The sequence below is a fragment of the Mixophyes fleayi genome, chromosome 11, assembly GCF_038048845.1.
Source record: "Mixophyes fleayi isolate aMixFle1 chromosome 11, aMixFle1.hap1, whole genome shotgun sequence".
Classification (NCBI taxonomy): Eukaryota; Metazoa; Chordata; class Amphibia; order Anura; family Limnodynastidae; genus Mixophyes; species Mixophyes fleayi.
This window is the reverse complement of record NC_134412.1, coordinates 22,036,258-22,050,844: the sequence shown is the minus strand read 5'-3', so window position 1 is coordinate 22,050,844 and position 14,587 is coordinate 22,036,258. Positions and strand designations below refer to the sequence as shown.

The window sequence follows — 14,587 nt, the reverse complement described above, 5'->3', positions numbered from 1 at the left end:
AGAAAGGAGAGTGTCCACCTAGACAGGGAATTCTAGCATATGACAAATTTATTAATAAAATATAATAGACGGTCAAAGACTCTGAACCTCATAAATCCAGCATGGAACTGCTCATGGTCTGAAACCTATAGCCTGGAAGATCGTCTTTTACTATTGCAAGCAGATGGCAGTAATCCTACCCTGAGATTGTCAGATGTGTTCCAATGGGTAAATAGTCATAGACATTACAGGGTGGTTGAGGAATATTATAAGCTTGTCTGAAGAGGTGGGTTTTCAGAGAATGCTTGAAAGTTTGTAGACCAGAGGAGAGTCTTAATGTGCGAGGGAGAGAATTCCATAAAGTGGGTGCAGCCTGAAAAACTCCTGTAACCGGGAATGGGAGGATGTAATGAGGGTGGATGAGAGACGCAGATCTTGTGCAGAACGGAGTTGCCGAGTTGGGAGATATTTTGAGACAAGAGAGGAGATGTATGTTGGTGCACCTTTGTTGATGGCCTTGTAGGTTAGTAAAAGTATTTTATATTGGATTCGGTAGAAAACAGGCAGCCACTGTACAGACATACAGAGTGATTCAACAGAGGAATAACGATTTGCATGGAAAATCAATCTTGCCGCAGCGTGCAAAATAGATTGTAGGGGTTTGGGTCTGGTTTGGGGAAGACCAGTAAGGAGGGAATTGCAATAGTCAATGCGGGAGATGATGAGTGCATGAATTAAGGTTTTTGCAGTGTCTTGTGTAAGATATGTGCGAATTCTGCAAATGTTTTTTAGCTGTACATGACATGATTCAGATATAGAGTCGATGTGAGAAACAAAGGATAGTTCTGAGTCAAAGATCACACCTAGGCAGCGAGAGGTGGGGTTTAAGGTCATGTTATCAGCAGAGGTAGAAATATCTGGGATAATCTGAGAAATTAATTCTGGATAACCGCTGTTGTACTTCAGTGCTGTCAAACACTTAAATGTAGAGCGTCGGATATGGTATAACTGTATGCAGATATGTTGAATGTTATCAGAAAAATAATGTCATAAGTAGACTTTACAGAAGTTGTGCGAAATGGTGAAGGGGGACATTAAAATTATTTTTAGGGCCAGTTAATTGGAACAGCCAGAGCTGTAACTTAGAATTCTAGCGCCCTGGGCGAGAAAGACAAATGCCACCCCCCTAGCCCTCAATTTTAACCAAATTAATCTAAAATATTCCTAAATTGCGCCCCCCTTCAGCGTTGCCCCCTGGGCGGTCACCCCTGTCGCACAGCCCTAGTTACAGCCCTGGGAACAGCCCTGGCCCAAGTGTAGAAGTACCCAATAATTAGTAATACCTTTCTGTTTAACTTTGTAAGTTTTATTTCTGTCAACATTTAAAAAAAAAAAAAAAAAATGTTTTTGGCACGCATCTCTGTGTTCTGGCAACAGTTAATTAGAAACGACCCACTTCCCTTTAACTTATTCAGCTTATCAGAACTGTCCATCAGCAGCTTAATCTCATGATTAGTCATGTGTGGTGTTCTCACCAATTATGGCCGGGATGCCTGGACCACAGACTGACAGCTGACAGGCCTATATCTGTGACACTCACGCGCACAGAAGCACATTAGGAACTTCCTGCCCAGTGGCTTGTGAAAAAAAAACCACAGCAAGCACTTGACAAATTGTTAACAGTACAACCCTCTAAAAGGGAAGTTGGATGAACGGACGGGTAAAACGAAACAGTATTTGCACTTCGACTCCTGGCTCGGCCCTAAAACACATTCCCTCACTACGAGACGAGAAGGACGATGAAGATACAAACATTCACGTTGCTTTTCCTGCTCACATGGAGCGCAAATGCAATGGTTAGGTAAGTGATGGCTATGTGGGAAACTATATCAAGTGTATATACATTCACCACTAATCTTGTGTAGCTCAAAAAGAGCTTCACACGCATTCATTCTAGATCACAGATTTAGGAAGTAAAGGCGCACAGGTGATTGTATCACACTATGCCAGATTGATATCTTTCTTTGCCTAGTTAACACTTTGTATTCCAAAGAGTTAGGCTGGGTACACTCTACAGAAATTTTCTCCCGATGCGATATCGTTAACGATTTAACCAACGACTGAGTCCCGATCAGCAGCCGATTCCTGTGCACACACTATACACGTTTTACAAATGGTACCTTCAGATCTGTGCCCTTCACCTGTCATAACCATCGGCTGAAGAGATCGTGACTCTGTAAACTCTATGGCGATCTGCCTATACTGCTGGTCGTGAGTGCAGACACACTGCAGAATTGGAACGGCATTGTCCCATCACTTATAGAGATTAGTAGTATGTTTATAAAATCAAATCAAACGATGCAATGTGCAATGTGATAATCGTTGATCGTTGGAGCGTGCACACTAATGCGATAACGGTCTTTTATTGTATGATTGGCACGATATTCGAGTGGAAAACATTAGTTCATTCTAGGTGGTTCAACTTACTCTGAATTGTTTTGCAATAAATACTGTTCTGTCTGTACAATGAAATAGTAATGCTTTACGCGAAGGTCAGCATATCTGGTAAATTATAAATATGTGCTTGGAGGCCGCATTCCATTAAAAAGTAATGGAATACAACAGAGCTTATAGTCTTTCTCAGACACATTGACAATTAGACAGTGCTGTTATGATTTGTTTGAAAGCCTGTAGTAAAATATTATTTAACCCTCAAAGGAAACAAAGGAGTGTTTATGTAATACTATCCATTAAATCAAACATAGCAAAATAAACACAAATATACAAAAATATGGCATATTTTGACAATAAAATAATTGTTAATAGTTTTTTTTAAAGCGGTGCATCCTGTATTACTAACACTGGGAAGTGGTAAGCAGTTGTTTTCTGTCTTGGTGTCTGTAATACAGTTGACAATTGTTAGTTTCACCATGAGCAACACTAAGCACGGGGTCAATTGCAGTGATGATCATTTCCTATTTGCACCACTGCGGCCGCGGATGCCCCTTGCATATACCTATTGTATATACAACTACAGATGCAGCCAATATTAAGTCATGTTTTATGTTAATCCAGATGACTAACTTGAAAACCTTTTGCCAAGCTGCATTATTTTAAGCTAAATGATACATATTCAGGGGCAAACGCAGGATTTGTAGAGGGGGGTTTCCACACCACGCCGCCAGTGGGAGTGACCAGTATGCATGGGGGCGTGGCTATAATATTAGACAGTGCTTGGCTGCTCTCCAACTCTTCCTATCCCTATAATATACATGGGCAATGCTGCGTGCACTACTGTTAGGTGCACGCAGCTCTCTCTTTTCAAGCAGAGCTGTGTGAAGCAAGAGCAGGGTCCAGCCACCTCAATTATACAGTGCCCCAGGCTTGGATGGGGGGTTTCCAGGCATTAGAACCCCCCCTTCGGTTTTCCTATGATATTATAGGGCTCTAACATACACAGAGCTCCAGCACTCCATTTCTGTGACCGGTGGGCCTGATACATTAAGGGACATAAATGACAATTACTCTGCGCTTGCCCAGAACCGGACAATACTCCACAGCAAAAAAATCTTTGCGCGCCAAGGACACTACAGCCCACGATTTCAGGGAAGGGATGGGGCGGGAAAGTGGCGTGTGCCCATAGTCAATGTACAGTAGGGGTGTGCCAAACTCTAGCGCCCTCAGCAGCATCCGATTCAAGCTTCGGGCATCTCTCAGGTACTTGTTTTTCAGCCGTATCTCTTTTTGCAGCTACAGGTCTAGTCTAGGTGCCGATTACTAGTGATGGCGGCTGTGTACGCATGCTATAACGTGTTTGTAATCAGGAGCAACTGTAAAAAATGTATTTTATGTTCAGTAGACATTAAGAACAACCTAATAAGTGTATTTCATGGAAAGAAAAAAAAACAATGACTATATTATTAACAGGTGATATTAATTAAATATTTTCTTTTTATTCCTGAGTGTTCTTTTATGACTTTATTTTACACATATGTTTTGGATGTTTCCTGCAGTGTATTGTCTGGTAGAGTAGAGCAGACCTAGACCCGTCGTCATCGTCACACGTATCTTCACATCAGCTCTTCGCTGAACTCAGTCGTACGTAAACTCAATTTACGTAAGTTTTAAAACATACGCATGTTGCGCTCAGTATGTGTGCCTTAATGCATATCAGGCCCAGAGTGCCACCAGGAAAAATATTTAGATATTATCTACTATATAAATGCCTAGTGGCGTGTGTGGGGAAAAAAAAAACAAGCTGCAGCGCCACCTGCTGGGCAGAGTTATACACTGACCTATATATTTCTTGAAGGAGAAGTGACAGTTGGGAGTGGTTGGTGGTTGCCGGGGGTGACAGTGGGGAGTTTTTAACACCTTAAGTAGCTTGATGAAGGATGTGACGATGAAGATGAAGGATGAGGTGATGGAGAAAAATGATGAGGTGGTGACATGTGGACAAAACCACGTTAAAAAAGGGCGCTTGCGTCGGGAAGTAACGCTCTTCCCCTGAGGAGGCCTGGGCTAGGCCCAAATGCATGACAAGAACCTTTTTAACACCTTAAGTAGCTTGATTTGACTAGAATGCATGAGTATCATTCACGGGTTAACTTGTATATCATACTTGCCTACTTTCAGCAAGTTCTGTCCAGGAGAGGGGCGTGACTGGAGGCGGGAGGGGGTGTGGCACGGCCAAACGCGTCATTTTGGCCGCGCCCCCGTGATGGGGCCAAAATGATGAGATTCACCGCGAATCGCGTCATTTTGGGAAGGCAGTGGCGGGATGCGGGTGACTTGCCTGCTCTCCCGGGAGTCCGTGAGACCGACCCGAATTTCGGGAGTCTCCCGGACATTCCAGGAGAGTTGGCATGTATGTTATATATAGCACAGTTCTGCTAAAAAAGGAACAGAGGTGATGGAGGATTTTGACTCAGGGAAGATGGAAGAGAACAATGCAGGTCACATGGTAATGATTAAAATCTCTTCCATACGTGCGCACCATAGCTCCGCCTTGACTCCTCCTCTAGCCACTCCCACAATGGATGGAGGCCCAAAGTGGACATCTGAAGGCAAATATTGAGGATTAGGAATTGCGTTGCCTTTACAATATGCTGTAGGTCAATGTTGAAAACAAACTTACAACCCAGAAAATATATAAAACAACACTCAACACAAAGTGTCAACAATAATAATAATGACAATGGTAATAATTATAATAATAACATTGAACCACTGTGATGCTGCTACATAGTGCAGTTTCCTGATCCTGTATATAAATGTCAAGAAATATAAGATTCTAACGCAAAATCACAGCTTAAAAACGTATAAATCTTTCAAACATTGGAAAGGGATAAATGCTTAATAAGTGAATACTGCCATTAAAATGACAATTGTTAATAAGGGAAATTCAATCCATAATCAAATAGACATATATATGAAAATAATATATAGTAAAAAGTTTATTGAATATACTATGCAATAAAAGAGACAAATAAATAGTGTTTGTGCAGGATCTGTCTGAGATGTCTGCACCATTCATCAGTCCTCACAAAATTACCAGTACCTTCTGTATCCCCATAGCATGAAGCTATTACCTCCATACTTGTGGGCTAGTGTTACCTGACTGGTATACAGTGCTTCATTTACGCTATACATAGCTCTTAGCAGTTAGGCAACAAAGTTTTAGGGCTAGATTTACTAAACTGTGGGTATTTGAAAAAGTGGAGATGTTGCCTATAGCAACCAATCAGATTCTAGCTATCATATATTTAGTACATTCTACAAAATGACAGCTAGAGTCTGATTGGTTGCTATAGGCAACATCTCCACTTCCTTTTTCAAACCCGCAGTTTAGTAAATATACCCCATAGTCTCATCAGACCATAGAAGCAGAGGAGATTATATATTGCATGTGACTTGGGATGCGGGACAGACTTTCACACATGTGCAGTGAGCAACTTATAAATCATTTCCAGAGATGTTCTGACATTCACAATGAGACAAGGCTGTACCACTCACCCTCTACAACCTATGTAAATAGTTTTCCAGGTTATGTTCTACAAATGCAGTAACTGAAATAGGATCACAAAGAATATTTAAACTAGTGCTGCCTTTTTCACCAAATGTAAGTTGGATGACCACTGTCGGTCATCTCTTGTGAGTGCACCATCGGAAGCCAGTGATAGCAGAAGTGACCAGCTTGATGTTGTCCAATTTCATTATCTACATGGGCTAGACCTTGTGCTCTGTGCTGGGGCAGAAGGTCAGAATCGGTCCTTGCTTGGCCAAGATTAGCTGAATATAGATTACTTTCACTTCTGCAAAACAAAACTAAACACCATTTTTCTTTTCTGATACAGCAAATTTTTAATAGTGGTGATGCTTGTGATTTTGTAATAGACTAATATAAGTGAAGCGTTTGACAAACATTGTTCAAGTACACAGTATACGGTAGATACAAACTTAGTTGGTCAGGCAGTCTTCAGAGGTCAGGAAGATTGCAGACTTTTAAATACAAGGGTGTTATGTGGTGTCATTTCATTTGCAGTATAAATAGTGCCTTGTTTCTCGTATGACACCGCCTACAGTACTGCAGACTTTGTCAAATACTCAACAATAGAAGCATTACTGCAATACCATGTGAACTGATCAAATTGATTCATATATTAAAGCATTTTTTTTTGTTTTGCATATGCTGTTGTTTATCTTTGTGCAAAATTGTTGAATATAAATTTTTAATACATTGCTATCTTGGGAAATTTGTTTGGTTTGGTTGTTTAAAGTAAACCCTATGCAACAATTCAACAGATTACATGGAATTTATTTTTATTATGTTTTTGTTGTCTTTTGGTGCACATATAAATACCTTAAAGTTGTTTATTACCTATCTACTTGTGAGCTGGAGATTTCACCTAAAATGTTTCATTTTAGAATGTTAGAACTTTGAGTGCTCACAATCACTGATAGTTAATTTGTTGCAGGTCTCTGCAAAACAACCCCTTAGTGTTACAAAGAAGCTGATTGTTTAAATATTGGGGTTTTTTTCAGCAGGATAAAAAAATAATAAAATGCTTGTAGACCAGTTTGTATTTTCGGTTGGCAAATATAATTTACTTTGCAAATTGCTAACACAGGGCAGGATTAAATTCTCAGCGATGAGCCACGAACGTCATCACAATGTTCAGCTGCGCACATCTCCTAGTACTACGTTACCCTAACGTAGCCTATTTACCTGTTCACCTCTATGGATTGCAAAATAAATGCACGGTGTTACATCGCAGAGAGGGCTTCCGCAACCATTCTGAATGCACTCTGTAGCACATCGAGGAGAACTGAATTGGCCCCACAATATTTAGTGACACAAAGTAATAAGGAACACCATCATCATCAGTTATTTTATATAGCGCCACTAATTCCGCAGCGCTGTACAGAGAACTCATATACATCAGTCCCTGCTCCATTAGAGCTTACAGTCTAAATTCCCTAACATACACACAGACAGAGAGAGAGAGACTAAGGTCAATTTGATAGCAGCCAATTAACCTACCAGTATGTTTTTGGAGTGTGGGAGGAAACCGGAGCACCCAGAGGAAACCCACACAAACACGGGGAGAACATACAAACTCCACACAGATAAGGCAATGGTCAGGAATCAAACTCATGACTCCAGTGCTGTGATGCAGAAGTGCTAACCACTAGGCCACTGTGCTGAACACCATCTGCAAAGAAGATGGTTTCGAGCCTCTCTTGCCTTATATTTTCTGTCTGAAGAGCTTTTAGTCACGGATTAAGGGCCTGATTCATTAAGGAAAGCAAAGCAAAAAAAGAGTAACTTTTCACCTTGACAAAACCATATTACATTGGAGGAGGAGGTCAATTTAAAATATGGGGACAGATTTATAATTGGGGTAGGGCATGTCCTAGATCAACTCTAAATGTCAGTGTAAAAATAAAGCTATCAAGAATGTGTGTCCTACATGAAAAAACAGTCAGTATTTTCCTTATGTACAAAATAATAAACTAATTTGCACCCCTTCAATTGCAACATGGTTTTGCCAAAGTGCAAAGTTACTCATTTTTTTTTTTGCCTTACTTTCCTTAATTACTTTTCCTTTCCCTAAATCTCTTTGTGGACATCACTTTAACCCATCAATCTTTAAGCCGTTTACCCACTGATGTTTGAAGAAAACAAGTTCTAAAAGCCAGCGAAACCCTATGTTAAATAAGTTTGACATGCAATTGCGGACTTTGCAGTTCTGCTCTTTTCCTGAAGGTCAATGGAGTTTGACCACAATGCATTTAAGTTGCATTAAGCGCACTGAAGGGAGCGAGCAGCGTTTAGAAATATCTGAGAGAATGCAGGGTGCGTGGGACGGATGGATTGTTTAGAGAAGAACCTGACTTTCAAAATTTTTATAATACATATACATCAATTTAACAATGTCTGTAACATATTTAAGTTAATGCTAAACATTGCTTAAAAATTCATATTTTGCTGGTAATTCCCCTTTAAGATAAGCATTTGCAAGTGTGGCAGACGTTACAGGTAATGCTATTGCATCTCATTCTATCTTGCGTTTACTCAGCACAAAGGAATGTTATCAGGCAAATATTGAATGTGTACATGGAGTATGAGATTCCTCTTATGTTCTACTTGTTGCTGATGTTAAATGCATCAGGTTATATGTATGCAGAACTGTTGTACAAATAAGAGGGCACAGTATGTACTCATATTAAAAACATTGTGCAGTTTTATACTTGTTGCAGAATACGGTTTTAAGATAACACTTCTATTTCCCCTGCTCTAAACCCCCAACGACATTCACAAGCCCTTCTGAGAATCTACTTTTACATCTGCATGTGTAATATGTGTCCATATATTTTCTTGCTTCCTCTAAATGACCTAACCAATTGCTTCATGGATGTCCAAAGAGCAAGAAAAGCCACAATGTGTGACATTACTATATAACAAAAGTTGTGTATTACTGAGCTGAATAACATGCATGTTAGGAGGGAGCTGCTTCTCTACCTAAATAAGCAGAGAATGACTGACAGCTTTGTAGACTTGCTTTGCAGACTTGCTTTGCAGAAATGTAAAGTGTAGATTGGTTGATTCCTACACAGGGGCGGGGCCAGTGATGTCACAGCAACTCAGCCCTTTGACCTGCATCATATTCCATTAGGATACTGTCCTAAGGATGTATGAGGTTGTCGAGATAACACTTTAATTTTTAACAGCGCCGCAATGGAATGTCAGGGTAACACTGTATGTTACCTCCGTGGTTCATTAGAAAATTTTAATTTTGATGGTCTTTTAAGCTGACCATTCAACTTACTGTACTGTGGGTTCCATAGGTGTGGTCTATACAGTACCTTGAAACTAGCAACATTGCTTTGTTTTTCTTCATACTGGAGATACACTCTTGAAATATATATATTAGTGGATTATTATTGTGTTTTTAAACAGCTATGAATTAAATAGTTAACAATTTGAATATATAAAATTGCCATTCTTTTTTTGCATGTACTCTTACAATTGTAGCCTCTGCTGATTTTGAATTAGGAACAAAGCATAAAAAAGGAGTCACTCTTATGTACCCAAGCCTTCTGCCCTTGCTTCCTTCCAAATTGTCTCTTTTTGCATCTTACATAATATCCTACTGTGCATGGATTAACCCCAATGCCCAACATTGGCTCACAAAACTATCCATCGCTTACATTTATAATAATATCCATGCTGCTAGTCAGTTCCTTATGGTGTTGATAGATGTGGTTTATGATCACTTGTATCCCATAGTCTACCACGGTGTGAACATGAGTTTATGGGAAACTGATGGGTATGGGAAATATTTGGGGGTAAAGGACTACATCCAAAAATTGCTTCTCCGCCAGAAAAACGTTACTTTGGATCTCAGTATTTGTGAAACCATTATTACATCTGTGAATGTTACTTTAAGACATTAAGGTTTCAAGGTCCTCAAGTTAGACATCATACTCAGCTACTATTGTAAAAGCGACTTTCATTTGTCCATTGTCCTATAGACACAATAGGAGGCCGGTTAGGACACATTCAATAACTTTCCATTTACCAGATACATTAGCTATGCATTTTCTATTATTTATAATTCAATCATTTTAATAGAGGTTCTTCATTCTTTGGGACGTCTGATTCCCTTACACGTATTTTGGCAAAGGATTGCAGGAGTGTATAAAACTTTTCTGGCCATATTGAGCACATTATCAAAGTACAATGTCATGAAACTCTTTGGAATCTTCATTTAGTGAAGTCTTTATACTGTGTATATTTATTATATAGGTCAAGTGAGTGGAAAACTGATTTTATGTTCATAACGGATAAAAAGTTCCAGAAAAATGGACCCTTTATTCAAGTTACAAAGAGAACCACAGTTAAAAAAAAATTGGGAGGCTGAGGTGGATTGGGAAGAATATAGGGAATAGAGAGAATTATAACTTCACTGGATCATCATCATTTATATAGCGCCACTAATTCCGAAGCGCTCTACAGAGAATGCACTCACATCAGTCCCTGCCCCAATAGAGTTTACAGTATAATCTCCCTAACACATACACACACAGACAGATTAGGGTCAATTTGATAGCAGCCAATTAAACTACCAGTATGTTTTTGGATTGTGGGAAGAAACCGGAGCACCCGGAGGAAACCCACGCAAACACGGGGAGAACATACAAACTCCACACAGATAAGGCCATGGTCGGGAATTGAACTCATGACCCCAGTGTTGTGAGGCAGAAGTGCTAACCACTGAGTCACCGTGTTGCCCAGATCAATAGTATGTTCAATATGAGAGGAGATGATTATGTCTCTATTTGAGGTCATATTAGTCTGTATCGGTGTCAGACATATATGACCTCTAATTCCATCAGTGTTGTGTTAGAGGTCATATATGTCTGACACTGAAAATTATCATCATCATCATCATCATCAACATATATTTATATAGCGCCAGCAAATTCCGTAGAGCTTTACAATTTGGAACATACATTAATAAGACAATACTGGGTAATACAGACAGACAGAGAGGTAAGAGAACCCTGCTCGTAAGCTTAAAATCTATGGGAAAATTATGAAGGGCCTTGAAAAATAACCCATAGAATACAGGAAATTGATATGAAATAAACTTTGTCTATATTCACCAATCCATGGCAATAACACGCATTTTAAAGTAGTAACTTTCTTTAATTGAAACACAAACATACTGTATGGTGAGATACAATAAAGTAAATAATTATTAATATAATATTTCAAAAATGTGTATTCTTTGTATCCAGTTGATCTATGATGTACTACCTTCAATGACCAGTGCTCAGTTATCATAATGTTTCAAATAAAGTGATCACATGTACTTTAAAAAGTAGATAAAGCCGGTTACCATTTCGGTTTGAAAAAACATTAATTCAATAACCAGAGACCATATATGGCCTTCACACTTCAAGAAACAAAATATTTCCTAAAAAGGCATCTTTATTACACCGTAGCTTACTTTGTTCTCGCCTCACTGTCAACTCTAGCCACTAGAGTCACACCAGCACATTGTCAGGCGCCGTCCCCGCTGATCCCCTGTCAGTCGGGGATGGACGCCTTCCTTCCGGCCGCAGCGCTCTGTTGCTAGGCAATGGTCAAGCTGCGGCTTCTATCTGATCGGTCTGTCGGGTGCATGCGCCCTGCCTCGCCCCATTGCCTAGCAATGGGACGCTACTTTCCTCGCGGGATCCCCGCCTCCTGGCTCCTCCAATACTCATTGTACCTGCCCTATTTAAACCTGACTCTGGCGCCATTAGGGTGCCAGAGTAACAGGTTCATACCTAGTGTCCTGGTTCTCCTGCTTCCTTGTTCCCTATTGTGCTTCCATTATTCTGCTCTCCGTTGTGCTTGGCGACCATCCTTATCTGTGTGACCCATATTGTACTGTGACCTCGGCTTGTTGACTACCCTCTCGGATTCTCCCTGGTACCGTATATTCCTGATTGGCTCGACCCGGACCGTCTGACCCTTCTACACTACACCAGCAACTGGCTAGTAGGACCGCAACCTGCGTACCCTGTGCAGCGAAGTCCAAACCTCCTTACGTGGGTCCCTGGCGAAAACCAGGGGTACGTTAGACTCCGCACCTGCTAGTTCAGTAGCGATAATTCCGGTTAGTGTTCAGTTACGTTATACTCCTCAGAAGGCCTGCGGCCTGACACATCCATACAACATACATCTGCTTTAGCAATTTAAAAATAGGATGATTTTGTTTTTGAGCTTTTTGTCATTTTACTGTTGTATACTCAAATTTATTATAGACCTATTTTGTTTGTTTGTTATAGTATCTGGTTGAACTATTTCCTAGCACCCCCATAATCCTTCTTTCTGTGCAGTACGGAGGTAAGAGAGAAAAAACACTGTGGTTTAGCCATCACCGATGCTATAGGAAACATGGTCGATAAGAAAACACTGTTCCTGGGTTTAAATCCCAACAGGGCATGTCAAGCCTGCTACTTAGAATGTTTAAAATTGGTAAAAAAATTAAATTAACTGGTTTGGCTGGTGTGCGTCAGCATTGATGTGAGTTTGGAGTATGGTGAAATAAATCAAATTAAATGATTCTGCATTTCAGGATCCCCCTAAACAAGTTCCAATCCATCCGACGTACAATGAGTGACTACATGGCCATTGAGGAGATGTTGAGCAGATTTGCAGATCATGAAGTCCATCGTCTGGGAGAATTCCCTGAGAAACTCACCAACTACTTGGACGTGAGTGAGAAGGACTCATGTATTCATGCTCTGATTCAAGAGCAAACATAATATTTTAGGTATCCAAAATAGGATGTGAAGTGCTTCATTATTTCTGTATGTGTGTGATTGAATAAATGGATGGAGTCAAGTCAAAGAATGTTTAAAAGGATTCAGCACCTGATTGGATGACCACCATCCAATCAGGTGCCATATTCACTACATACTTCAAGTCCATGGTTAAATATCTCGCCCTGTTTAGACGTTCTGCAACCTCTTTCTGCTCTGAAATGACTCAGCTCAGTGGAGAGACTTCTAAAATGAAAGAGGGGGGCAGTTATTAAAAAAAATGGGATTCTCCCATTGCAGACAACCACTTTAATCAATCTAATCCCCTCCCAAAGCATTTAAGGTTGTGTGATTCTTTCCAAATAAGTTATGAATGTAGACATGGAAAATATTCTAAAACATGTTAAACAATGTTGATCACAACCTATATCTTGCCCACAGTTCCTTAAATGCGTACTGCCAATGTTTTTTTAGAAAACCCCAAAATATTGATGGCACTAGGTAAATAGAGTGTACTAGAGTTCCATAATTGCATACACACTATACATAATAATTAAATGAATGTATAGAATAATATTGATGTGCCAACTGGTCTTCGGAAGCCATGAAGCCATGAAGATTTTGAAAATTGAATCAAAAACAAGAATACAATTATTGGGGAACAACTTGATAAAATCAAAGGAGTCCAATTGGGCCCTCTCTCAATAAGCGACACAGTGAATATCCTTAAGAAGCAGGTATTTCAGATGCAGGTAGTATTAATGTTATTTTATCGTTTACCAATAATCATTGTCTATGCGATTTGTGTGGTTCCAAAGCACAAAGCGATTTATTTAGCAAAAGTAAAAGGATAACAGTTCAATAAATAAGCACAGCCGATACATACGCTGCGCTGTGCTGCGTCCTGCTAGATCCAGCATACAGTCATTCAGTCCTGAAGTCTGTGGTCAAAGAGACTGTCTGCTGGCCCCAGAATCCCTGCTAATATACACTCAGTGATACTGTCAAAACAATACAGATGATTTGGCATGTTTCCATAGGTTCAGGCTTCAGGAAGGTCCAGTGTAATGCAGGTCATTGGCCAGTTCAAATGATGCCATCCAAGGGTGGGGGTCAGCTCTCCAGAAGATGCATACTAATCTTCCCGCCAAGAACTAGGTCAAACTGGTCTATTAGCATTACACACACAATAACATACATGATCATTTATTCCCTATAATCCATATCTAGCATACGCAAGGTGCGATCTGCCAACTGCGGATTAATAGGGGATTAGAATGATACCAGACATGATATGTTTCCTGTGACCTGAACCTTAGATATTGCTAAAGTGCATATAACATTATAATATTTAACTATAAACTAAATAACATTTGTTCATAAACAACTGTGGATTGGAACTATTATAAAATGAACTATGTACAAGTGAATGTGTAATTGTAAGTGTATGCGTGCATTATTTATCGTGCGATTGCGTCATGACACATGGCGTACTGATCGCAATCGCACGGTAAAACAATATTAATCAATATACTTTCTTTCATCCAATTATTCAACTTTGACAGTAGTATACCCAATCCATACACTGCCCTAACTCTGGCACTGGCTTATTCTCACCGGGCCTGGGATTTGTGTAAAGACCTTAGAGACCTGGACCTACAGAGTGGCAGCGGTGGCTAGACCTGGATTTAAATTTTTTATCCCCATGTTTATTGTGTCACCGCCCATACCGCCCAACTGTCCCGATTTTGGTGGAAAATCCCAATTTGCAGCTGGCGAAAGGGTT

The 14,587-nt window shown here is 40.0% G+C and overlaps 1 protein-coding gene across 1 annotated transcript in view; it reads left to right on the top strand.

Annotated features, from left to right (window-relative positions):
* Positions 1-1,552: 1,552 nt before the first annotated feature.
* Positions 1,553-14,587, top strand: part of LOC142107358 (cathepsin D-like) — a 34,680-nt gene continuing 21,645 nt past the window's right edge. Inside the window, exons 1-2 of the mRNA XM_075190751.1 lie at positions 1,553-1,840; positions 12,615-12,753. Coding sequence (XP_075046852.1) covers positions 1,779-1,840; positions 12,615-12,753 — 201 coding nt within the window. The 5' untranslated portion in view covers positions 1,553-1,778. The remainder of the gene's footprint in view (positions 1,841-12,614; positions 12,754-14,587) is intronic.